The sequence below is a fragment of the Corvus hawaiiensis genome, chromosome 18 (genome assembly GCF_020740725.1).
Source record: "Corvus hawaiiensis isolate bCorHaw1 chromosome 18, bCorHaw1.pri.cur, whole genome shotgun sequence".
Taxonomy (NCBI): domain Eukaryota; kingdom Metazoa; phylum Chordata; class Aves; order Passeriformes; family Corvidae; genus Corvus; species Corvus hawaiiensis.
Genome location: NC_063230.1, coordinates 14,267,790 through 14,294,644, shown reverse-complemented (window position 1 = coordinate 14,294,644; position 26,855 = coordinate 14,267,790). Strand labels below are relative to the sequence as shown.

General features: G+C 45.3%; 1 protein-coding gene across 1 annotated transcript in view; it reads right to left on the bottom strand.

The window, feature by feature from the left end:
- Positions 1–26,855, bottom strand: part of TMEM132C (transmembrane protein 132C) — a 191,477-nt gene that overhangs the window by 59,170 nt on the left and 105,452 nt on the right. Inside the window, exon 3 of the mRNA XM_048322621.1 lies at positions 25,084–25,230. Within this exon, the coding sequence (XP_048178578.1) occupies positions 25,084–25,230 (147 nt within the window). The remainder of the gene's footprint in view (positions 1–25,083; positions 25,231–26,855) is intronic.

Sequence of the window (26,855 nt, the reverse complement as noted above, 5' to 3'; positions counted from 1 at the left end):
ACTGTGTTCAACCTAAAGCTGGAGAATACCAGTCTGGGGAAGGTGAACAAGCAGTTTCATTTCTAGAAAGTCAATACATTTTTGCAAGCTTCACTAAGGAGCAGTCTGCAGCATGAATGTATTCCTTCCCCCCAGTCTCAGGCTGTATCCCCTGTCTCAGACCATATTATTCCCCTTATTAGTAGTATTTGCAGAATATTTGTGTTACTCTTTTAATCCTACTCTTTTCTTGTAAATTCTCTTTAATGCTGTGTGCTGCCCTCATGGTCTCTCCTATGCTAAAGTCACACACAAGTAGAGTGAAGCAGAAACCCAAACCAGTCTAAGGAAAACACTGAGCAGTAACAGTGGGATAAATCCTGAGCTCAGCTGGAACTCCATGCAAGTGGGAGTGGCATGGGTGAAAACTGAGAGCAGCCAGTGCAGTGGAACTGATGATTCTTGAGCTCCTTTCCAACCCAGGCCGTTCTGTGATTCTGCAGTTCCCTGTCTGCTTTCCCTGTCATTTTCCCTCCTTATGAATGTTTAAAACAAAAGAGAGCGAGCTGGTGCTAGTGAATGTCCTGGGGAAATCAGACACAAATGTGACCAACTCCAGGCTGCAGTTATAAACCAGCTCTTACTCAAATTTACAAAAACCATGGGCCCTGGGGCTTTCAGGAGCTGCAGTTCTGGAAGTCTGATGGACAAACCTTTATTTTACAGGTCATAAAGCAAAGCTTAACAACGCTGCCTTCCTAATGCCAGCCAAAGCTCTTGCTCATTGTAAATTTAAAAAGCAGCTTATTGAAAGCAGAACCAGCATAAATACTGGAGGTAGATCCATTACATTTCATGATACAGTTATTTGGTGGCTAACTCCAGTAGTTCACTCCTCCTGTTCAAGGATAATAAAAGGAAAAATGTCCCCACGACATTCAGTGGCAGAAATGTCATTGCTGAAGTGCCTGTGATGTGCAATTAACATTTTTAAGGATTCATTTAAACGGATACTGTCACGGCTGATAGATTTGAGATTACACCAACTATCTAAGTTTGGATTTCTGCCTAATTCAGCATCTCACTAGCAAGTTCACCCTTTCACTTCTGGGTATCTATATTCTTCTTTCTCCTTATGTTTACTGCATTGACGGTAGTATAAAAATTTATAATTTTATACATTTTTCATTCAAGGCCAGGCTGGACTGACTTGAAGCAATTGGTCTAAAGGAAGGTGTCCCTGCCCATTGCAGGGGGTTGGATCTGGATGAACTTTAAGGTCCCTTCCAACCCAAACCATTCTGGGATTCTGTGACTTCTCCCCAACTCCATCACTAATGTTGTGTCACAATTACAAACATCAAAGTTTCTATCCAAAAATACATTTCCTTTTTTTAATGTTCTGCTTTCCACAAAGAAGTTGTAATTTTCACAATGAGAAATACTTTGTTTTGAAGAGAGAGTAAGTTGTGGGGCAAAATCTGTTTGGTGTTAGGGTGGATTAAAAAAGAAGTCACTCTGTTTTGCAAATGAAGGCGTTGCCACCAGCAGGATGGAGACTCCAGGCCTCGACTCTGCGTTTACGTGGAGAAGCCCTGGATCTTTGCTCCTTGGCATTTGTATCCGACCCTGCTGTTTAACAGAATGAAAAGGCAGGAAAATACACAAGAGATCTGCTAGAGCAGAAAAGCCGTCTTTAAGCAAAATGTTCGTCAGAGTTTGCAGGAGATCGCAGCTACTTTTGGAGATTTCACTGGACACGTGAACGTTTGTGTTTGCAGCTGAGAGGTTTCTGCTCAGAGCTGAGAGTGGCCATCGGTCTCCAGGCAGAGTGCAGACGCTCCTGTCTGCTGTCAGGCACACGGAGAGCAACGTGTCCTCAATATTTCAAGAAGACAAATGAAGGAGACATGATCCTAATGTCAAATGGCCTGGGAGAAAAGCAAGTGCCTACTCGACTGACAAAACACTTGCAGATAAACTCTGAGAGCAGCTCTGAAGTGATGACTCTGACATCTGTGGCTCTGTCCAGATCTGGTTTCCCCCTACAGCACACCTCAATTAGAAAATAGCCATGTCTAGTTTGTTGGGAAACCTCAGTTTCAAATGTGCTAAATCAGGCAAAGCAAGAAAACACAATGGACTTGGACGAGGCTTTTGAGGGATGTACTCTACAGAGGTGAGTTTCCATTGCTAGGGAAAAAACTTCATCTTCCCCTGACCCCCAGGAAGAGTGTAGCAGTGCTAGGGGAAACCCCAGGCCCCGTGATATCAGAACACTCCTTAAACAACAGCAAGGTTTCTATTGCAGAAAGTAATAAACAAGAGCCTAGCCCAGAATCCCTCCACGCACCACGGAGTCACACATTTGCCTCACTGCCCAGAGCGAAGATTTAAAGCTCTGCTGGGATTTTTTCCAAGCAATCACTGCTGCCTTTTTATGCCCTTCTTTCTATGCCTTTTTGCACTAGGTGAGTCAAAATATGTTTCTATGTAATTATACAAATGACATTTAGGGGACACTGTCCAAAAGAGAAAAGAAAAAAAGCTTCTAAAGAACAAATTTTCCCTTTGTTATTGAAATCTTCAGCAATATTAGTCACCACTCCTGCTCTTTGCTGACTTTGAACACTTTGTTTGATCACAGGTGGGATTAGACTGATGAAAGTCCAGCTTCCCAAGGCTCTGGGGAAATGCAAAGCCAGAATCAGACGCTCCTCTGCACACATGGCAGCTGCAGGAGGGATTAGAGGGGTGCAGTGCTCAGCCAGACGAGGAGGAGCACAAAGAACGGGGAGCAATCCCATTCGGGGCAGCACAGGAGTCTGAGATAACACACTGTGCCAACCCTGTGAGATCACAGCCTGCCATCAGCAGGGCAGGGCTGAACCAGCTGCTTGGAAGAAGGAGCGAGAATTAATGATTTGTGGCCACGTGTGGTGACATTCAGCCCCGTGTGGATTGTCCCACACGAATTCACGTGTTGGAGCTGAACTCTGAGAGCACACAAGGAGAAATCTGCTGATTCACTCCTCAACCACACACGGGCTTCCTTCCGCTGCCTCAACCTAACCACTGGGTAAGTAAGTCCCATTAGTCTAATTGAAAACTAAAATCAAGGGTTATCTTCTCTCTAAGTGGAAATGGAAAAGAGTAGAAGGTCAATCCTCCAGGGAAATCCTCACAAAAGTGGACATTATCAGACTCACAGTCCTCTCCTGGTACTTGCAGGAGGTGATAAAGCTTGATGAGGTTTGTGGGGTGGGTGCCACATCCTCGGGTTCTTTGCCAGTTTCTAAGTTTATTTTCAAAGAACTGCCCCCTTCCCACTCTGCATTCACACTACAGATGGTCTGAAAGGGGTGAGTTTCATACATAAAGGTTTCCTTCAATTTATAAACAGGTTCTACAAAATCTCTAGCTCTCAAATCCCATCAGTTTGTCTATCAGCCATCTCCTGACTCAATTTGTGCCCCTGTCATCCTGCCTCAACTCCTTTTGCAGGAACAAAAACCTTGATGCCAGAAGACACTTTAAAAATGACAGTGGTCATTAACAATTTCCTCCTTAACGATGCCAAGGGCCACGTTGCTGTGGACTGCAATGTCCCACTGCTCAGCCAGCCCCAGCAGCCCACAGAGTCACAGTCAGACAATCAAAGAATCATAGAATGGTTTGGGTTAGAAGGGACCTTAAAGCCCATCCAGTGCCACCCCTGCCATGGGCAGGGACACCTCCCACTGTCCCAGGCTGCTCCAAGCCCCAATGTCCAGCCTGGCCTTGGGCACTGCCAGGGATCCAGGGGCAGCCACAGCTGCTCTGGGCAACTTCATCTCAGCTTGCTGTTCACCTGGGGCTTTTCAGTTGCATTTCCACCTTTGTCTGCATGTTGAGAAATCTTCTTACACTTCTAATTGTTCCTGTAGGACAGCAGCAGCAGCGACTCCACAGCTGTGTGAATGTCACGTAAGAGACAATTCTTGAAGACAAGCACTCGCTGTCTGTCAGCCCAAGCTGTGCTCTGCTCTCATGTGAGCTGCCAGTGCTAACACCCAGCTGTGGGGAGAGAAAACCCAAGGATGCTGTCATGGGTTCTTGTTTGATACAGCAGCCTTGCAAGAGCAATACGGAAACAAGGTTCAGTAGGGGGAAGGATGAGAAGGATGATGACAGCCACCCAGGCAGGGCGGTCTTGGAAATGAACAGCAGCAACAGAAAGGAGTTTGCCCCTTGCAGCCTCCTCCCTGATCCTTCATCTGGTTTGATTTTCCTGGGGTAGCACTCCTGGTCAGCTGCAACACCTTCAGAGCCATTACAAAAGGAGTGAATCATGGACACGTTATTATTCCCCTCAGCATGCAGCACTTTCCTTTAAATACAGAAACCAGAGCGTGCAGGAAACGCTCCATCCATTAAAATTTGTGCCAACATCTCTCCAAACTGTTGAAGCTGTGCAGTGAGTGCTGCTACCCGTTCTCCTGTGTCTGAAAACCAGCATGATGACAACACTCATCCACGGGACGTGCGACACTTTGGACCTGACCTTACTTTGGCTCGAGTCAATCGCTGTTCTGCTTTTGATTTTGATGGGAGTGGGGCCACAGTTCCAGTGTCACCTCTCCTGTACCCTCCGGCGCTCTCTCCAGCAGCACTGTCAGCTTAGAGAAGCCAGGACAATTTGAAAGTATTTTCTAAAGCCCAAGGCAAACCAAGAGATGACCTTTTCCACCAGCAGAGAGCTGCTTGCAGGCTGCTATTGAATATTCCAGCAGCTGTAACGCTGTGCTCCCACAGATGACCTGGCTGCACTGCACGAGGGATGGGTGCTCCCTTTGCTGTCGCTCCCCTCAGTGAGCTGGGGTCACAGTGTGGCTCTCCTCTGCTCCACACCTGTGCTACTGCCCTCACCTGGGACCAGCCCCGTGCTGTGGCATCCCTTGTCAGAGCAGTCAGCTGCAAAGGACTGCTCAGGACACAGGAGTTCTCTTTGCTTGGGGATTATTTCAACAGAAACAGAAACTTCCCCTTCCAGATCCTTAAAGTTCTGGCTAATGCAGAGACAAAATCTCTGCAGGGCAACGCGACATTAGGAGTTGGATCTCCAGGAGTGTTCAGCTGTGCTGCTCTGAGAGGGAGAGCTGTGCTAGGCCAACATGGTACACACAGAAGTGGCAAACACAGGGCACAAATCTCTGCAAATACCCTGCTGCTGCTGGCTGCAGAACACACAGCTTGAACCAGAACGAGAGAGGATTCTCCCATTCTAGACGGGAGAATCTTCAGGGTCTGTTATACATTCCAAACATGCTCATATCTACATGACATTCAGTCAAAAAGCCTTTTGAAAATGGACAAATATTTTCTTAATAATTTTTAGCAGCATTGCCAACTCTTCCAAGAATTACTTTTCACTAGGAAGTTGGCTGTTATTTTTGCAGATACGATATCTGTGCTATCCAGTTATTTCTATAAAGAGACTTGGCCTTTAGGACTAATTTAAAGGGTTTCCCAAGGCAGATGGAGCTTTTTGAATATAGAAAAAGGGATTTACAGGATTACCAATCTCCAAGTATTCAAATATAAAGACAAAATTATGCCTAAGGCAAGTAAGAAATGCTCTAGGCTATCAGGGTTTGTCTCTTCATCCTCAGTAGATGTCATCTAGTGTAAATTGACATTATTTCCTGACATCAGTGGATTTTTATTCAATTCCTCTTGTTGGTGATGTGCTTCACAGATCATCAACAAGACACTAAATGTCTTGGTGAAGAGGACAGAGAGAGGGAAGAGAAAAAACAGAGAATGTCTAAACTGGCTGCATTAAATTATCGAACTGTACTTCCATGTTCTACCTGTGCCAGCAGACAAAAAAAAAAAAAAAAAAAGGGGCTTCTGGAATCACTGATGTAATCTACTGGCAAGCACAAAACCATCTGTGACAAGCCAAAGGCTGAGGACATCGGACTTGTGAATGAAATGCTCTGTGTGTACAGTGGGAAGTGACACAGACACAAGAAAACACGTTGGACAGGCTGAGTTTGTCAAGCTGAGGTCGTATCTGCTCCCCTTCCCCACTCCCAGTTCTCAAACTGCACATCAGATTTACGTTATCCTCTGCTGGCCAAGCTCTACCATCACCTCCTGTGACATTAACCACACAGCCTGGGCCCTTTCCATGCAGGGGAACACTGCCAAGGGCGATTCAGACCAGCTCTTCTATTTACAGATGAATTCCCTCCCTCGCTCGCTGCCCCTTCCTCTCTCCCTCCTTCCAAGCTCTGGAAAGCAGGAGGAGCCAGGCAGCTCCATTAGCTGCTGGCTTCTGGAAGGTCCACGTGTGTTAAGAGTCTGTGTAAAGCCCTTTGTGGGGTCATGGAGTGACTGTATCACCTCACAGCAGTCATTTGTCTTCCCTGGCCTCCTATTAAGCCTGTCAGAAGAACTGGTTCAATGGAAGGAAAACAGGAGCTCCTTAAAAAATGTATTGGCACATCTGAGCTGAACTTCCTCGGGTGAAGAAGTTATAAAAAACGGCTCTGCCGTGAACTTTGGAGTATCCATTTGTTAAAGAGGCAGTGATTTCCCCCTGTGAACAATGCTCTTTGTGGTGCGAAGCCTTGCAAAGGCAAATGATGTGCATTAGAAACATCTTCAGAGGTACTGATATGAAGGGACTGGCTGATGCACAAGGTTTCAAAACCAAGTGAAGGCACCCAAATAGCTGCTCCCCACAAGCCGAAGTTACAGTTTAAATCCTGGCACTGTATTTATCGATATTTTCATTTCCTGACATTTATGCCAAAACAAGATTCTGCAAAAGGTCAGCACAGGAGTCGAGCGTTATTAAGTGTGTGATCTAACAAACAGGCAGATGACCTTCACTCACACCTGCCCTATCATTCCATGAACTCACAAACAATAGATCCTGACCACTTCCCCAGACCCAAACAAAGATCCATCCTGGGTGACATCACCCACAAAAGGGAGTCAGTGCAAGCTTGAAATCCCTCTGATGTACGTCAAAGCAGGGCTGAATCATGGCTTAGACGTTTTGTACCTATTTTGCCTTCTTTCTTTTGGGTACTGGCACAACGCTGTCCTAAGTGGTGTTTTGCACTACAAAGATGGTTTCACTTAACAGGAGACTTTGTGACCACACTCAGACAAAACAAACAAGAAGTGTGAAAGGATGTCTGTTAGTTCCATTGATAAACTGAAAAATGAGTTGTTCCAGATCCCACCAAGAAGCTACAAACTGGACCCAGCCCTCAGTGCTGTGCCTGGATTTCAAGGGCAGCCCCTTCCTTCCACATTCCCAAAAAAAGTGAGCACAGGAAATCTGCAGGTGAACTGAAGCTCTGCCTTCTCCATCCCTCTCTGGTGGCTTTGCTGCAAGACTGCACTTGCACTTCCTTTTCCATGAGTACATTTAATTTCATTTCTCCCACACTCATTCTCAGACTTTTGGGAAATTCCATAATACCACACCAAAAGCTCCCAATAGCAGCCAGAATTGCTTTTATTGCTGTTTAACACAGTGCTGAATTTAAGTGGCTGATGTATCCGCCTCTCTCACACATGAACACAAACTGCTGCACAGCAAAACTTTAATTTATCGAATTAAAATGCACTATAGCACGAATTTATTGTATCTTTGCTCATAAGTGGGTTTATGCATTTGATTTTTTTTGTCTTTTAGGGTTTTGGCAGTAGATGGAAAGCAATCAAAGTCCCATTTGAAGCAGCCGTGTAAGCAATTCTCATTTACAGAAGACAATGAAAAATTAATCTAAAATGAGTGTAACTAAGTTTTCACAGAAACAACAAAACCACTCAGACATTATCATTTTCAACAGCTGCTTACTGTCTTCATCTACAAAATCACCTGTCAAATTTTACTATTGCCTCCAGGGAAAAAAAAAGCCAACCCCAAGTTCCTCTCTGAGTCAATAAAATGCTCCAAATGTAACACAGATATTGAGGATCCCTTTCCTTCAATTACAATACTTAGCAGGCATGATTGAGGTGATGTTCAGCACCCCCTCTCCAGCAGGTTTGGGTTCTCCATGTTTAACCTCAGGGAGAGCACTCAGCCATGGCTGGTGGGCAAAGCTGGGCGTTTTCTCTCTGTCCTGCTCCGTGGAACATCTGCCTCCCGTTCCAGCGGGCAAAGCAGCGTTTGTCACTCCTGGAAAGCTCTTTGCTACAAAACACTCACAACCTTCTCGACGGGAAATGGAAACACTTGAAGGAAGGACAAAAGGGATGGCAGCAGAATGGAGCAGAATGGGGATTCCTGTCCCAGCATCAGTTTGTCTCAGCAGTGAATTTGTGAGGAATCTGTTTAGCTGGCAGAGCACATGCAGTTGGTTAATTCCACGCAATGTGTGTGATGGGAAGGAAGCCAAACAAACATCAGAAGGAAACCAAAGGGTTCAGGGGCCGTGCTGCTGGCAGCCTGATCCCCTGGCATGGGAATCACCAGGGCTTGGGCCAACCTTCTGCTCATGGCTGGAGCTGTGGCTTACCCAGCAACCACAGGGCAGCAGCTCAGCAGCCCAGGAAAGCCAGGCAGACAGGAGAGACAAACACACAACAGCTGAATCAATCGTCCTTCACATGCAGATTCTCAGGCTGAACGCTCTCAAAGGCTGTCTCAAGTGCTGCTGCTGTCTCTAATGTCAGATTTAGGAGAGGGGAAGGAGTTAATTATTGAAGGGCAGCTACGGGGAGTGGGATGCACAGCTCCTATTGACTTCCTTAATGGTGGTAAAATGTGCAAATCCTGTGGACTGTAGCTGAATTTAAATTACAATGATTACAAAATATAAAGCCTAAAAAAGAGGATTTATACATGAGCAGATTTAGCCAAGACACAGACTCCCTCAAGACGTACATTTTGTTTACATGCAAAGCAGACTGTGCCTCCTGAATGCCTAAATCCTGACGACAATTATTTCTGTATCTCACCACCCTCCTAACACGGCTCTGAACCATCATTCCTGCTGCTCAATGCCCTGGGGAATATCTACTGGTTATGGGTTCATCTCTGTTTTCTGGCCACTGTCCAGCAAACCACTTTCCATGTGTAAACAGTCCTGCTGCCTTCAGAGGGGCTCCTCATATGATGCACAAGTCCATAAGGACACGTTGCTTAAATAGATCCATAACATCAGCAACAATACTAATACATTTCTCCTGCTGCTTTCAGACAGAGTTTTTATGCACAGCTCTGGGGAGTACAGAACTATTAACCTAGTTCGTGTTATCAGAGCTGGGGGACAGATAAATGAAGTGACTTGCCCAAGGTCATGCAGGAGTTCATGGGAGAAATGAGGACACAAACAATACACCCATGTTTAAATTGAGTCCTGAGGAATTTGCAGAGCTCTGCCTACTGTGTGAGGGAGGCTTTGAGTGCTCTGACATGGGTATAAAGGAAATCAGGGAGTTGTATAGTAGGAATTAAATATTTTAAAAATTATTTGCACCTACTCTCATGTTAATCAGTCCAGACCCACCTCATCCAGAAAGTCCAATGACTGTTTAATTCACATTAAAGCTAAGAAATCATAAAACTAAGGCTGTTCTATGCTCCCGACCCAGCTGCAGGAAAAAACTCGAACACGAGCCATTGTTCTGAATTCCTTAAAAACAATCAACACACAGTTATTTATAATGGAGTAAAAAAACTGCAGTGCCATCTTTAACCAAAAACTAGCAGCCACTGCTCCGCACAACCCCGCCCTTCCCTGCAGTTCCATAAGGCAGCCCCACGTGGAGCAGGGCCCTGCATTTCCTCTCTTACTTTCTCCCTCTCAATCTGTACACAAATTTGCACTAGGAGGTCCCTATGTTATATATTATCATTTTACATCTCACTTTTTGGCTCCATTTCAAGAAATATACTTTGCTTTCAAGTTCAACGTCTGCTGCCAGACTCTCATTGGGATGCAGGTGAAATTTCTGGAAGTACCTTGTTGCCACACTCGAAAGTGCTGGGGTAGCTCTGGGGTTTTCAAGAACACAAGTTCCTTTCAAACTCTGATTGCTTTCAAATGCATCTGCTTTCTCCCAGGCACTGGGAATTCGAGGCCCCAGAAGTTCTGAAAATTCCAATAGGTGTCAGGCTGTTGAAATAACTGCTTTTTTAAATTTAGGTACTACAAACTATAGTCATCAAAGTATTTATGCATTGCCTCGCTTGGCACCGCAAAGCCTAAGTGAAACAGATGGCCAGCTCAGGTTTCCAAAAGTGACTCAGATGCTCAGGAGCCCAACTCACACAGGAAGTCAATACCAGTTAATCTTCTAAATGTCAAATGGCACTTTTGAAAATAGCACTTTCCATTACCAGCAAGGACCTGAAACTCGGTGCTTTTTAAATGTTTGCTTTGTACCAAGTAATACCCCAGGCTCCACCTGGCTGTCTTTTCACGTTCAAAGGACAAGCGAGCACCTGGGCAGTGCAGTTTGTGCAGGCAGGTCCCCAGCACATCAGCCAGTCCTGCAGCACTGGGGCTTTCTTCTCGTAAAGGACACTTTTAGGCAACAAGATTAAGGCGGGGAGGAGAGAACTGAAGCCTGCACACACTCAGAATCAGCAGCACAGCCTTCCCTGGCTTGCCACAGCTTTGGCAGTGAAGTGCAGAGACTGCAACCACCCCACACAAGAGCTCTTATCTTTGGGGGCTTAACCAGTGTTAGCAGAAGTTTAAGCTGAATGAAAAAGGGCTGCATCACACAAGCCTGGGTGGCCCATGACGACAACAGGGCATGGCTGAGGCATCCCATGACACATCACCCAGCTCTCCTCCAGCCCAGCAGTCCCAGAGCGTGGGCAGCTTTCTGGGCATCGCTGGAGAGAAACAGCACTTAGGAGAGAGTGCACAGGGCTGAAGAGAATGTCATGGATTCACGAGATCAACCATTTCCCCCTTCTGACACAATGGGCCCAAACTGGCCCAGGCCAAAGCTCTGCGTGCCATGGAGAGTTCCCAAGCAGCAGCAATTCCATGATCCAGAGGTCACCCAAGAAACTTCCAGCACATTGCTGCTGCAAAAGGGTAATTAATCAAATCAATGTCCTTCCCAGAAATTGACTGGAACTGGAGGGAGAACTGAGCTGAGTGCTTTTGGTATTTTTAACCTGGAATGTCAAGGAGAGGAATAACGGCCATTATCTCCAGTATATATCTTAGGAGAAGGACACGTTAGGGAGGTCATTTCTACCCACATCAGTAGGTCTCACAGCAAAAAGACTGATGAATGTGGAAACTGGTTTAGAGAAGAGACTAGAGGGACACCAGCCCTACAAAGACCTTGAAGGTTAACTTTATACACCTTTAGGAAACTCTGGGAAAGCCTGCAAGTTCCAGACTTGCAGGGCTAAGTTTTCAGGTATCAACAGAAACAAATTTGGGGTTAGATGTCTACATAACCTTGGACAAATGTCAAAATGCTGTCACTGACTGATGGCAATGTGGAAATTCTGCTTCTATAGCCCAGTGAGTAGAAATGCACAGAAGGGAGCCAACACCAGGAATGGTAGACTATAAACCATGAAATTTTAAGTGCACAGATCTCCCTCTAATAACATCAATCTTTGTTCTTTGTTTAGCACTCTGCTGTTCTCAGTACAAACAAAGAACCTTATGGCATTAGCCCCAGGAGAAATGTGACTTTCCTTAAAAAAAGAACAACCATTATAGTTTTGGATTCCCTTTGAAGAGCAGTAATTTCAACACTTTCTTTTAAAATTTAAGTTACAGCTACTTAGCAAAGAGAGAATGACTGCTGACATATTTTTCCTGCATCTAATAATCTCTTTCTTTCACTTAAACTACTTTTTTCCCTGTAGAGAACTATTATCATTGAGCTACTTGGAGTGTGACAATAATTGAGATGTTTTGGCTATTGGAGTCAGAAGCATTAAGATTTTAAAAAGACCAGTACAGAGACACGAAAGACAGAAATTGGAATGCCCACATCATCTACACTTGATTTTAATGAGAGACAGAAAACTTTTAAAGGCTCAGGAGAGGTTTGGTCCAGACAAGCATCTCTTCACTTCCATCCTACTCACAAAGTCCTTCTGCTGCTCCCAGCACCCCTGCCAAGCCTGAGCACTTGGTGACCCAGCTAATTAGCCCCCTGCTTCTTGTTTTTCTTCAGATCCTCGCTGCTGAGCCAAGGGACACCGGCTCTGGTGGCCCAGTGCAGAGCTCAGTGCTAACCTGCACGGCCTCTGAGGGAATCACCAGGGCATGGGTGAGCTCAGAAAAGCCCTGGGATAGGGAGCCCCAGCTCTGCCCTTAGCGTTCAGTGCGTGTTTGCGCTGTGAGCAACAGGGGCAGGCTGCAGCCAAGGCTCCTGTGAGCTCCCATAACCAGAGCTCCAGGGCTGCTGCTCCTCATGATCCAACACAATCACTCCATAACCAGAGCTCCAGAGCTGCTGCTCCTCGTCCTTGATCCCCACAATCACTCCATAACCAGAGCTCCAGAGCTGCTGCTCCTCATGATCCAACACAATCACTCCATAACCAGAGCTCCAGAGCTGCTGCTCCTCATCCTTGATCCCCACAATCACTCGTGCTCATCCTGTCCTCCCAGGGTGTCTCCAGCAGGATTTTGGCTGCCAGTCTCTGGTAAGAAAACCAGCAGCACTGACCCACAGAGAAGGTGGAAACAAAAAGGTTCCTCCAAGGGGTGCAATTGTGCTTTGTACGTGTGAAATGAGGGAGCTGCTGTTGGGAAGGGAGGTGGAGCTGTCCCCAGGGGAGCACAGGCCAGGCTGGGGTCCTACAGAAAGGAGCTGGGGGCTACAATCACCAAAAAGCTCTTGAACTTCAGGGGTGCAAACCTTGGCACTCCAGTGCCTTGGAAAATTCCATCTTTCCCTGCTTAAGGTGAAGAACCAGCAGCATCTATAAAACTGAGGGGTTTACGCACTCTCCTGATCTGATTTCAGCGATATCTGGAACAGGTCTAATAAAAAAGCTAAAGAGAGTACGAGCTGCTAACAATTAGTGACTAATTACACGTGTAGATGCTTAAATAGCAGCATTTCCAAATCTTGGAGCGTACATACTGTAAATCTTTCATGTAAAGGATTTGCAGAGAAAGGAATCCTCAAACCCTCTTTAACATCTTCAGTGGAACAAAAGATCTTTCTGTACACTCTCTGACATTACTCAGGAAACAGCAAATTATCTGATTCAATTGGCTCATGAGTAAAATAGCACGCAGCAATTAACTCCTTAGAAACCAAATCCCCCTTTGAGAGGATTTATTATATAAAAAAAATTTAAATACATAGTAAAATAAGAAATGCAAGAATTTAGAACTAAGCACAGTCAAATGTAAGAAAATACAAGAAAAAACCTAAGATGGAAAAGAAAAATAGTCTTAAATACAAGAAAAAATTCTCATGCAGGGCTGAGCTACTCAGCAGTCATTAACATTACAAAGGGATGAAGTCTCCAACAATCTAAGTAATCTGAACAGATAAGTTACCCACCACAGTCCACAAAAGACGTGGCTTCAAAGTAGGCAGGATTAATGGTCTCGCTTCCTGGCAAAATGAAGTCATGCTTGTGTATTTGTGAATAATTTTCCAGCAGGCAGGAACAGCTATAATAGAGCCTGATAAATACTTCAGTCAGCTGCTTACTCCACATAAGCTGGGGTTTATCTTGAGAGTGTCACTGAAATTGAGACTCTGTCTCTCACACGTACACGGGGGACTGAAAACTGGAAACACAGGAAAGATGGCAAATAATAACAAATAGAAATAATTTAGTGCACTTTGGGGGTTAAAGCATCTCTCCATCCCATGTGTGGGTGATGCCCCAACTCTGGGGCCTGGAAGGACTCTCTTGCTCATGCACATCCCCGCTGTGCTCTTGCTCCAGGGTCAAGAGTGTGTGACCTGAATTAAAGATATATATTCACACAAACACAGAAATGTTAAAGCTAATGGACATTCTTCCCTAGACCTCACTGAACGCTGAATCGAGCTCCAAATTCAGAACCTGGTTATTTCTTTGTCCTGAGAGATGGGCCTTAACTCCTGTTGCCAATTACAGACACATCTCTTCAAAACCAGTTGTCGAGGTCAAAGCAAAGCCAGTGAAATCAGGAATCCTCTGGGAGCAGATGGTGGTGAAGAGTTCATACTTTTCCAACATTTAAAAAGTCAGAGCCTATTTATGCACAACACGTAAAAGCCACTTGCCCTCGAGTGTCCTGGGTTTGCTCTAAATGCAAGCTGCTCTATGACTCTGGGTATCTTGTGGGATTATTTTTTGTTTAATAAACCCACATGATGAATTAATGTGTGATCCACAGTGAACCACAACAAATCTCTGATCATTTGCATCACTGAGGGACGTGGTAATTATATCATGTTTGATGACTCTGTGTTTCATCTCACCTCAGCAACTCTACGAGCCCCACAAATACTGCAGAGAACAGGAGAGGCTGCCTGTCAAAATAATTAACGCAGCTTTGATTAACAGAAGATGGCAACAATCCCCTTCTTGGGTGGTTCTGGGAGTTTCTGGCCAATTCTGAGTGGTCAAGTCCCCTGCACTTACTGTGACATTTCCAGGTTAACTTTTCCAGGAGTTCTGTTGGGAATTTACCCTGCATTTAAACAATGTTTATCTGTAATGTACAGGGGTTTTACAGCTGGTGAGGAAATCACAGCAGGCATAACCAAACTGTGGAACTGCCCACATACAGACAGCCAAACATACATACAGCAACGAAGAGATTCAGCTTTTAAATATTCCTTCCCAGTCTCATTAAATCTCTGGACATTTCTCAAGATAAAAATTGACAAATAGCATCTCCAAGTGGAGAGCCTCACCATGCTCCTGCACTTTCTCAGACATGACAAAAACGCCACAGGAAATGATAATCACATGCAATTAAAGCCTCCAAACCTAAGTGAACAATTGCTAAACTAAGCAGAGAGACTCTGCTACTTTGGGGATTGTCAGTGGTACTTGCTGAGCTCTGATTTGGCTGAAATCTTGTTCTAGTGGAGTACTGCATCCAGATCACACACATCACAGATTTCTTTTGCTCAGTACATTCCAGTGAATGAATTCCATGCCACACAGACACTGTGACCTACTCTAGGTAAGAGAACACATGCAAACACTGAAATTCTCCTTAGCTGGCCCATCAGTGATGCTTTGGTTGACAGGGCACCTCGCTTTCCAAACCATCTGATGGCACTGCCAAACACGCCAGTCTCATTAAAAATAGTTGAAATAGGGATGAATTCAGTGTCTGAATTCATCACTTGAGTACTCTGGCAGTCATTATTGAATTTCTACCAGTGTGATTACAAGAGTGCGAGCTCTGTCCACTAATCTGCAGCATAGAAGCCAAAAATCACTGGGGTGCTACTTCAAACTCCTTTTTGTAATAATTACCATCATGTATGAAGGTGTACACATGGGAGGGGAGGGTGCAAGCTGTTGTCACAGCCCTGGATGGGAGAGATTACCTCGTTTTCTGAGCTGTACATCAGAGAGCAGAAAGGAGAGAAGAGTCAAAATTTGTTCTAAACTTGGGGTGAAATTCAGTCTGCAAAGGAAATTTTGCCATTTGCTTCAATGAAGCTGAGGTTTCTTCCCTGGAAACTTAACCGGGACTGAAATTCCTGGCAAGCCATCAGGAATTCAGCACTGATCGATCCAAAAGCCTCTCTACAACAAACATCTTGGTTTTCTTTAATAAACTCACTTCCCCATGAAATTACTGGCATGTTGGTAAAGCAGTAACAACAAAGCTGTAGAAGTTTTTTGTGAATGACTGTGGGACAAACCCCTCTACGTTGTTCCAGTGGACATGGACTGATTCAATCTAGTCCTTGACACTCCTCATCCTGAGCCTCCCAAGCAACAGGGACACATCACAGATTTTTCCAAGAAAAAGTATTGAATTACCTTGCTTAAGGAAAAAGTGCATCAAAAAACATTAGCAACTCTTGTATAACACTGCTACTCCCATTTGTTTTTTCATCCCTAATTTTGAAAGCACTACAAAAGGATGTGCTTACAGATCTTAACGCTCCATAACATCTACTCAAAGAAACAGGAGTCCAGGGACTTATTTAGCCAGGATTTGACCTTTTTTGGGGCATTCACAGACATTTACCACCTTTCAAAAGAACAGCCAGGCTCTATCTTGCTAAGCTTTCAGGAAATGTAGAGAATCCTCCAAACACTTCCTATGTCCCCTCCAAGCCACCAATCCATGAACAAACCCCAGCTCAGAGCAGGTGATTTGTACAAGCCCTTGACACAGTGCAACACAAATCCAACACTGATTTACACTTAAGGGACTGTGGCTGTACAGCTCTGAAAATAAAAGGCTGCCTTTTAAAATGTCAGTTTTGCTGGTATTCACCATGAAGTGACAGTGAAAAAACCTGAGATCTTCTGTCATTCCCAGAACGTGAAATACCAGAGGTCTCCCTGCAGCCTGAGCTGCAGATAAATTATGATCTGCAAATGATGACTTACAGAAGCCAATAGAATAACTCCTCATTCAAGGGTGAGTTGTGTGGAGAACAGCAATGATCTCTGATACAAGACAGCTCTTTAAACTACAGGAGTTGCTTTTTCTATAACAGGCAGAGATTTTTACTTCCTAAGCTTGTAAAAGGTCATGTATTATCCCTGCTTTACTGTGTAAAACGTGCAGGGCGAGCTGAATGGAATCCATCCTCAGAGAATGTGAGAAGCCCTGGGTTTTGCTGAGTTGTGTTCTGTCCAGCTTGAATTCCATGAACTGTTGTGTCTGCTAACAGTGCTTCCAGGCTGGGAGCGTTTGCAGAGCAGTAATGCTGCTGCTTCCTGCACTCTGAGGCACTGCTAATGGGGCCTGCTCCCAGTTATGCAACAAATTCCCATTATCTCTGCGTCAGCCTACAAAGGATCCATTCAAGTATTTGCAGGCAGAGACGGGGAACTAACCAGATAAGGGATATGATAATTTGTTATTGTGTTTGTCATGTGCTGGGACCCTGCTGCACAATCAATGAACCTCCGGCCTGCTCCAGCAGAGGGACAGCAGGTGGATGGAGACAGACAGGAGTGCATGGAACACAAAAAAGCCCTGGAGAGCGGCAGGACAAGAGCCCAGCAGTTCCCAACACCTTTCTACAGAGATAACTGGAGAGGAGAGGAGCAAGGTTTTCTATGCCTGAGATGTGAGAGCCTCAGAGCAGCAAACACACCTGGACTGATGCACCAACCCCACCTGACAGATCAGGCCCTCAAACTGTGCCATGTTTGACCATCCCCTGCTGCAGGTGTAGAAGGAACGGACTGAGCTCCGCACGAGGGGCAGCTGGGAACACAACTTAATGATCTGAAGCAAAAGGGCAGGCAGGAATGGGGGCTGCAGGGACGGCTCTGCTGCCAGCGGGGAAGCAGGAGAGCACCAGCAGCACATCCCCAAATCCTCCCCGTCAGCACTTGCCAACTGGTTTTCTTAACAGCCTTGCTTAACTTGTAAGATTACAACAAAGACTTAACATTTATGTAATAATTTTCCACCTGTTTCACAGAGCAGTCCACATTACTATGTAACAAGAAATAGAGATTTTTTTTTTTATCTGTACTTTAAATAGGCAGTAACACATCAAACCAAAGTAACTTTGACTGGAAGAGTATATTTCAGTAAGCCAGTGCAGAAACAAATGGTTCAGCTGTCTAATATATTGTGTTTTGTGTAAGGAATGTAAAGGTTTCAGATCGATGGTGATACTTCACCACTGTTAACTGGTCAGCTGTGACTGATCTGACAGAGACACTGGATGGAAAAAATATTTAAAATCATCTAATTGTCTTTTATTGTATTGTAGTCAGCTTTCTAGAGGTCTCTCCTCACCAGTTTTAAGTGTCTTTAGCTCAGAGGAGTTTTGTTATTACAAAATTCCTCAAGCAGCAATGGCACAGAGGGTTTACATGTGTAAGAAACATATTTCAATTTGCTTCGCCAAATACTAACAAAGTTCTTATTCACTTTATTCTTGAAAGGTTTGGCTTTTGGCACTTTTTCCTAAATTTGCTCCATTCTTTATTGCCTGACTGATTTATTTCCTCTGCTGTGAAAGTTACAGAGGGAAGCAGAGTTGCTTGGCAGCGTGATGTGGTACTGCTGAACTCAGCTGTTTGTGGCTTTCAGCAGATGTTTCTGCTTCAAAGGCAGGGTGAGAAAAAATACACACGCACAGATTCCTCCTCCCCAGTTCTGCATCTTTTGTCTCTTATCTTCCACTGCCTCCAAATCACAAGGAAGGCTCCATTACAATAGCTGCTAAACCATCCAAACAGTGGCACGCAAAAGTAAGAGCTGACCTTGCCCCAAAGGAGATTTAAAGTGCAAAGAGAAAAGGAGCAGAAGTGTCAGCCCACAAATACGCTGCATCAGGAGAAGATTCTGGTGGATAACTTCACTGTGAATTACAGGTTATTACAATGGGGATTGCTGTGTGCAAGGGGCCAGAACGCAGCAGTGTGGGGCAGAAGATGCCAGTGGGACGGGCAGCCTTTCCTCCTGCATATTCCAGGAGTGCTTCAAAACACGTTCCCAAGCCTAAGTGAAAGCTGAAAAGCAGACTCTGTGTTTGCAGGTCGCTCTTGAGAAATGATTACCTTGTCAGAGAGCCAGAAAATCCTCTCACCCTGGACATCAGGAGTTAGCAGTTATTACTGAACCTGTCTGTCAACCTGGAACGACTGGAAAGCTGTTGTCCCATTATTCCATGATTGCACATCTATTCTGTTTGTGTGGGCTCTTCTCTATTTACATTCTAATGAAATAAAACAATATATCCAACCTGCCTGGAAAGCAAGGAAGGCACTGGCTGCAGCTTTCTCAGCAAGGCTGGGTTACTGCAGGCTTTGACTGAGCCTCCAGCACTTGGTTTTGATAAGTACATAAAAAGCTTTTCCAAACTATACAAATTTGCTGTGCAAACAAATTTAATGCTTTCATTTGGGCAAGAAATATGTGAAGAATGACCTTTCTCTTGGAGCTTCAGCCCTTTTGCTTCCCAACAGACCCAGGAACTCCAAAGGAGATTAAAAAAAAAAAAAAAAAATTATTGCAACTGGAAGTTCTGTAGAGATCATGGGTAGATCTCTTTAACGCATTTTTTTATTTCATCTCTACTTTCTACTTTCTACTCATCTCTAATTTCTTCTCTTAGATAAAAAACTTATGGGCATGCCTTACTCCTTGGCTAATACTAATTTAAGTTATCTATAAAGATTAATGTAGTACTTTTTGAATGGTGAGGACTAAGTCTAACAGAGGTTCTGTCGAAATCCAACAAGAAAATTCCTTTCAACAGCACCTAACAACTGGCCTTCAAAAACCTCACATGAGATTACAACCCCCTGCTTTGAATTTCCAACAGAAGAGAGAATGTTGCGAAATACCTGATCAGGAAGAAAACACTTCTCCGTTATTATCCTGCCCACCACTTGTGCAGAGGCAGTTTGTTTCCTCAGCCAGGCTGTTGGAGAGGAGGGACTGCTGCTGCTGAGCAGCAGAGCACGGTCTGTGCTGGATGCAGGGTCTGCTCTGACGGCGCTGCCGGGTTTTGGCAGGGCCAGCTGCTGCAGGAGCACCACCCAGACCTGTGCTGCTGCCATGACAATTGCTACTTATCTCAAATGGCACCTTTCTGAACTTGCAGTCCTGCAAGGAGTGAGAAGAAGGGGTCCTTTGGGCTCTGTAAGGGTCCTTGTCCACGAGGGCTCCCATGGAATTCACTTCTCCGTAAGGTGAGCGAGGGCTGCCCAGTAACCCAGAGCCACTCAGGATGCACAAGGTTCAACAGGCTGCCCTGATCCCACAGCCACACAGGGCACAGGCAGCTCTAGGAAACAAATACTCCCTCCCAAGACAGTCTGTGCAGACACTCCCTGAGACACTGCAGCAGCCCGAGACAACGGAGCAGCCGCCTCCTTCCCGCAGCAGCTATTCCTGAGAGACACCAGAGACATCCTTCGTATCCTCCCTCCCGGCTCAGGGCTTCAATAAACACTCCTGACATTCAAAGCAGCGAAACAGGAGCCATATGAAAGGCTCCTTTGGGAAGCCACCTTCCAACCCCAGTCCTCTGTGCCCTAGAAAAGATACTGCTCCTCGGCACAGCTGGCTGAGCCTCATCCGTATGTGCAGATGTCCAGCGTGGCTCCGGCACCTCTGCTGCACACTGGAGACATCTGTGCCCTCATCTGACCTGGAGTGGGCATCCTAACAAAGAGAAACCTCACAGGGCAAGGACAGCAGGCAAAGAGAAGTTATTTGGGAAATCAGATGAGAAAGCAGGGAAGGAAGGGATCTTTATGGCAGCAGGGAAAGGCTCAGCTCTAACTCCTGATGCAGTTATGGACACCACACACACTCCCACGTGCCACTGGGAGCAGACAGATGCACAGCACAAGAATGACTCACGCTGGAAGCTCCCAGGGCTGCACCAGTAATTTACCAGCAGCCTAAAAGGCTGCACTGAAATTTGCACAATGCTCCAAACAAAAGGCCAGAATCACGGACTTGGTGAGGATGGGAGACTTTTAATTAAGGTCACTGAGTCCAACCATTCACCCAGCACTGCCAAGTCCACACCACACCACATCCCCAAGCACCACATCCACTTGTCTTTCAAATACCTCCTGGGACACCTTCCCTGGGCAGCCTGCTCCAGTGCCTGACAACCTTTCAGTGGTGAATTTTTTCCTCATGTCCAATCTAAACCTCCCATGGTGCAATTTGAGGCATCTCCTCTTGCCCTGCCTGAGCACTCAACTGGCTCACGTTCAGCCAGCTGCCAACCAACACCCCTGGGCCCTTTCCCCAACCTTTCCTTGAATTATGGAGGCTTCATTCGGCTCAACTGAGGGCATTTAGTAGCTCAGCCTTCTCCTCATCCTTTGTCATGGTGTTTCTCCCCACATCCAGTGAAGAATGGAGATTCTCCTGAGCTCTCCTTCGGCTCATATATCTACATATAATGCCTGCTCAGATGTGCATTTCCCGTAAATGAATGGAAATTGTTTCTGTTTCTGGGTTTAATGGTCTAAGACACCCATTGCTGGTGTCTTCCTCCCAAAGTATCTCCACAGTTTGTACAGCTCAGTCCCTGCACACACAGATGTGACCTCCTGAAGACGTGTACAACTTCCCAAGCACCTACAGCACTGGCATGTGCCATCTCAGCTCTGCTCTTGCCTCGATTATCAGTCAAAAGGATAAACAACTGGCATGAAAAAATCCTGACCCACAAGCACTAAACCTCTGAATCCTTGTGAGAATCGTGCTCTCTGCTCAGGCTGCAAGGCTTTGAGGTCAGCAGACACCACTGCCACTCTGCTGAGCTCTGCAAACCACTCTGACCCAAAACTGCCAGGGCAGGATGACCCAGATTCTGAAATAATTAATAACACCTACCCTGCTCATAATGTGTGACTACTCTTGTCTGCTCCCATGCTGGGTGCAGACTGGCTGTGTTCTGGTACAGGCAGACACACTCCACATGGCTCACACTTTTTCAAGCCTGACTCACATTGTACATACACATTTTCCTTTTATTTTTCAATCACAAGAGAATTCATTTCACCGACATCCCTCGGCAGCATATGGTGCTACCAGACAGGGGAGGGATCTGCAGTGGCTTTGTTGCTTTCCTCCACATCCTGATGATACAAAACACAGCCTCCTAATATCATTACTGTTTCCAGTGATGCCCAGACAGTGTGAACAGACAGCCACAACAACCCCAATCCAACAGAACGTGCGCACATGTGGCGAGAGGGAAGAAGTGATTGTGACACGGCCTGAAACACAAACACAACATCTGGAAGCACTCTTCCTGAGCCTGCCTCTTTATCAGACAGATGGCTGCAGAGCCATAAGCCCACAGGCCTCTCCAAAAGTTCAAGGCCAAGAGGATAAAGTGCTACATCACAGCAGTTTTCCATTATGTCAGTTTTTTTCTAAATCTCTCTGTTCCCTGCACTCAGTTCCTCTGCCTGGCTGACAGAAACCCAAAGTGCTGGGTGACTCCATTCCCCCACATACAAAGTGCCAGTCCAGGGCCAGAAATGTCGGCCCGAGAGCAGACTGAGGGCAGCTTGTTCCAGGGCACTCCCAGGTTTGCAGGAACAAGAGGAGTTAGGCCTAGATCAGAGCCAGTTCTGAGTCCTGAGACTGCAGTTACAGGATGCTCTGGTGCTTTGGCTTTGGCAGAGAAGCCAGCCTAAGAAATTCCCCTTACCCTCCTTGCTCCCACCCTTCACCTTTCTCATCCCCACAGCTGACAGCAAGGCAGCAGGTGGAGGTTTGCTATATTAGAAGAAAACCCCAAATAAATGACAGAAATCGCCCTTGCTCTGCCTTGGGACAGCTCTCCTCCCCTGTGGTGCAAACCCAGAATAAACTACACAGCAGACAGGAGCCCTTCTGCTGGGGCTGTTCTCAGGTCAGTGTGGTACCTCAGAAACCAACCACACGAGCCTTAGGCTGGAACCAAACAGAGGCAATCCTGAGATATGGAACCGGTTCCAGTAGTAACCAAAAATACCCTTTTGTCTACACCAAGCACACACATCAAACTTCCAGAAGCAGAGACAACAAAGGCAAACAAGCAAGCAAGCAGTTGTCTAAGGCTTGTTTTCACTAATCAACACTGTTGTTATCCTCATCAATAGCTACTTGAATCTCAGCAGAAATTGCATTATGAGGCACACAAACATTGCTGATTTCAAGCTGTTTGCAGTTACTTGCTATAGTTACAAAGCCTTTTTGAATAAATCTGAGCTAAGATCTGGCTCCTGGCTTCAGCACCACAAAGTATTTCTTAAAAAAGTAAAGAAGCATGACCCACTTAAATTCTCAAAAGGTAATGGTAAACAATTACTGATGTGATGTATCTAAAATACCTCTTGTGTTCTATTATTTATATAGAAAGGGTGTTAGGTGCTGTTGCACACAGACTCACACTGCTTGTTTCAAAGTGCTTACAATGTGATTATATCCATACACTAATGACAGAGAAATGTGTAAGAAAGGAAAAGCAACATGGAAACAAAAATGAGTATTTTTATTGAGTCTGGGCACGTGTTTCTAGGGGTATGAAGGGGAAAGAAGGCAATGGCTCTCCATGGTGCAGCAGGGAGGTTCCTGAGCACACACAGTGGAAAGCTCCTTCTACTACACAAATTAACCAGTATTACCTCTGAGCTGGCTGAGTTTGCTGCAGGGAGGATGAGCCAGTGCTGGTGCTGGAACTCCAGAACTGCACCTCACACCCACACTGACCTCGGTACAGAACTGCACATCCCCTCCACGGACTGCACTGCTGAACCAGCCTGGAAGAGCTGGTGGCAGCGCAGGAAGATCCCATTAGGGACGTGCAGTTCTCCACCAAATTAAATTACCTTAATAGAGTATTAGGGCTCCGCGCAGAGGGCTCCAAGTGACACTCAGAATCTCAGTAACGGCCACTACACCGTGTGCTTTCCCTCCAGGATCTCTGTACACACCCCTAGGCGTCCCTACCCAGCTCTTCCCCGTACACCAACATTTCTCTCAAACCAAGGCTCATCACGCTTTCAGAAGACAGCAACTATTTACATACACAAATGAGAGAGGCATTAATCAAAACACTGGGTTTTATTTGCATAATTAGTGCCAGAAATATTTTTATGGGTTAATTAGACTTCATGCAAATTGGATTGAGGAGATTTAATGTGGGGTTTGATAACCTGACTATTATGGTTCTGCAGTTGCAAATCTGCTCAGAGCTACATGCTGTTCTAAAGCTGTGTCCTCCCTTTCAAACTGGTTTCATTTTTACTCCTGGCAGCCTCAAATGATATATTTTTCCTTTCCTTTTACCAGTCCCAAGGTGGGTTGACCCTGGTTGGATGCCTGGTGCCCACTAAAGCAGCTCCATCTTTCCCCTCCTCAGCTGGACAGGGAGAAATAACAGAATGAAAGGCTCAGGGTTGAGATAAAGACAGGGAGAGATCAGTCACCAAGTGGAAACACACTGAATCAGACAATCAGCTCATCAGGAGCTGCTCATACAAGAGGAATTTCTAAACTTTACACATGTCCAATATTTGGGCACAGAATACAAAAGTTAAAATCTGCTCAGCTTCTCTGTGCCTGAAGGAGTTGTACAAAGCAATAACCAACCCAGCATCCACCAAAGATTTCATGGTGCTCTTCAAAGAGCCCAGGTTTGGGGCTAACAATAATCACAGAGCTGGGGAAGCATTCTTTGGATCTCTACAGTGGGAAATTCTCTGCATGGACTAATGTACAGCAGTGCTGTGAGAATTCATTAAGACGAAGCCTGGGAGGAGCAAAATAATTTCCACTGAAAATACACAACTTTACTGTGCACCATGGAAGACAATCCTGCTTATGGAGAAAGCCCTGCTTTTGTGCTGTGGAACAGCCAGACCAAGTCCCTAAAAACACAGCGAACAGGGAGGCAGGCACTGGCAGCCCAGTTCATCCCAGTGCTGCCCACAGGGCTTTGCCTCAGACACTCACCAGCAGGTCAAAGGAACCTCCAGCTCAGGAAGAAGCAACTGTTTGCTAAAGTGAATTCTTCTGTATTGCACACGAGACACTGGGAGGTTTGAATTACCCCGTACAGTGGCTCACTGCAGAAGAATTCACTGCTTGCTTGATGAACCAGCCACAGAGGCGGTGATACATTCAGAGAAACAAGGTCAAAACTATCAACCCAAAAAACTAAAGATTCAGTAAAACCCTTTGAAATTAAGAATATTCATTTTCCTACCAAAATGACACCACCCTCCATCCCCAGTGCAGGTCTATTCTATTAATTTGTTTCATTTGAACTGATGAATTTTGTTACCCGTTGTAGATCAGCAGATGGTACCACAGTTAACGTGAGTGGCTCCAGATATCCAGGCTACAGCTTTAATAGCTGTGAGCAGTGGGAATACAAGCCTTAAGTCTTTCAAGCACTGAATGGTGTCACGGACATAAATGAGTTTAATGTGCCGAAGAAGACGAGGTCTCATACCTGTTCCTTGAACTTGGGGCTATCCTCTGACAAATAACTGTAGTGGTTGAGTGCTTCCCACCATTGCCCACCTCTTGTTGCACGTCCCACTGCCGGGGGTCACTTGTCTTTGCACCGAGAATGTTCACACCTTTCTTCACCTTTGCCCTGTTGGAAAGAGCAGTCATAAAAGGTTTACAAGACTCATTCAGGACTGGGATCTTTGAATGCAGCTCAGGCATGGGAATCTCAGTAGATGGGTTTCAAGGTAAGCATTAGATGCACTTCTAATCCATCAGTAAATAAGAGAGTGATACCACGAATGCAGACCTATGGCAACATCACATTTCTTGGGCACGGCCTTCTGTTCTGCCAACAGCAGGCTGGAGTTAGCATTCAAACTGAACCTGTAGGAAAACCCGCACTCAAGGTTCTTTCCTCTGTTCAGGCAATATTTTGTTTCCAAAGAGAAGCTTGTCCCGACACAGGAGAGTCTGGAATGTTTGTCTGTATCGAGACAAAGTTGTGCCTCATCACTGCCCAGAGGCATGCTCCACAGGAGGATTTTTAGTAACCTGTTTTATTCTAGATTATGTTATTCTAGGTATCAGTGGACTGCTGCTCCTCTGCCTGATAATTTCCTCTTTACTACAGATTCCCAAGGACATTTCTGTTAGAAATCTCCAGCCTGGAGAGAATAGAGCTGTTGGTTAAGACAAGACTTTGTAACCCAGAGATGTTCTTACAGGATGCAGATTTCTGCCACTCTTAGTTGTTATGCCCTGTGGAAAAGCCAACTGTATTTATCTAGTGATGCTAATAACATCAGCAACAACAGCATGGAAGGTTAATTACAGAACACTTGCTAATTAAAGAGCATTTGTACAAAGAATTCCCCGCAAAGGCGTTATTTGGGTGCGGAATGTTTAACTGCTGATCCTCAGCTGTATCACAAAGCACCAGGAATGGGGAAGATAAAGTTATGCAGCCTTTCTCTTCTGAAGACAGTGAGGGACAAAGGGATGATGAGTGTGTGGGGAGGAGGATGCACTCAGGGGTTCCCAGCCCTGTGAGTGGCTGGGCCTCACCCTCAGATGAAGAAGGGCAAGGGCTGCTGGATTCCACACCACCAGCGTGGCCACCACAGCCTCTCCCAGCAGGGACTGGCTTCACCACAGCACAGAGGCTAAATTTAAAATCACAGCTTTCTAAAATACTTTTACAACACAAAATGTTCGTTACTGAGCAGAAATCATCCTCTAGCAAGATGTTGGTATCTTGTTGACATTTATGAGGATTTGGCACCTACGTTTCTTTAAAAAACTGGTCTTTTTGCATCTTCAGCCAATAAAACACTCAAAAGCTGTTGTTAGGAATGACTGAGAGTACTTGTCTTCTTGCAGTTTTCCAACAAAACACAATTAATTTAAGGCATTGAAAAAGAAAAGGGTTTTTTTTTTTCTTCTCAGTAAAAAAGCATAAATGATTAATTCTCTCATTTGCAACATGAAACACCACGGAGCTTTACAGACTCCTGCCTTGCTCTAGTAAAAGTAGCCTGATGAATCTCTAGTGCCTTCAGCTGAATTACTCAGAAACGAAAACAGGAAAGGCAAAGGAAGAATCAAATTTGTTCCTGAAGGTTCATTAAAGCTTTAGGTCCCATTAAGTTTTCCAGTATATTGCAGTTCAAATAAATGAACAATAAATTAATGTTTCAGTACTTATAAAACACTCCTGCCAATCTTGAAGCTGTGTAAATCCAGCAGCATGTCTATGGCAATCTGTATTTT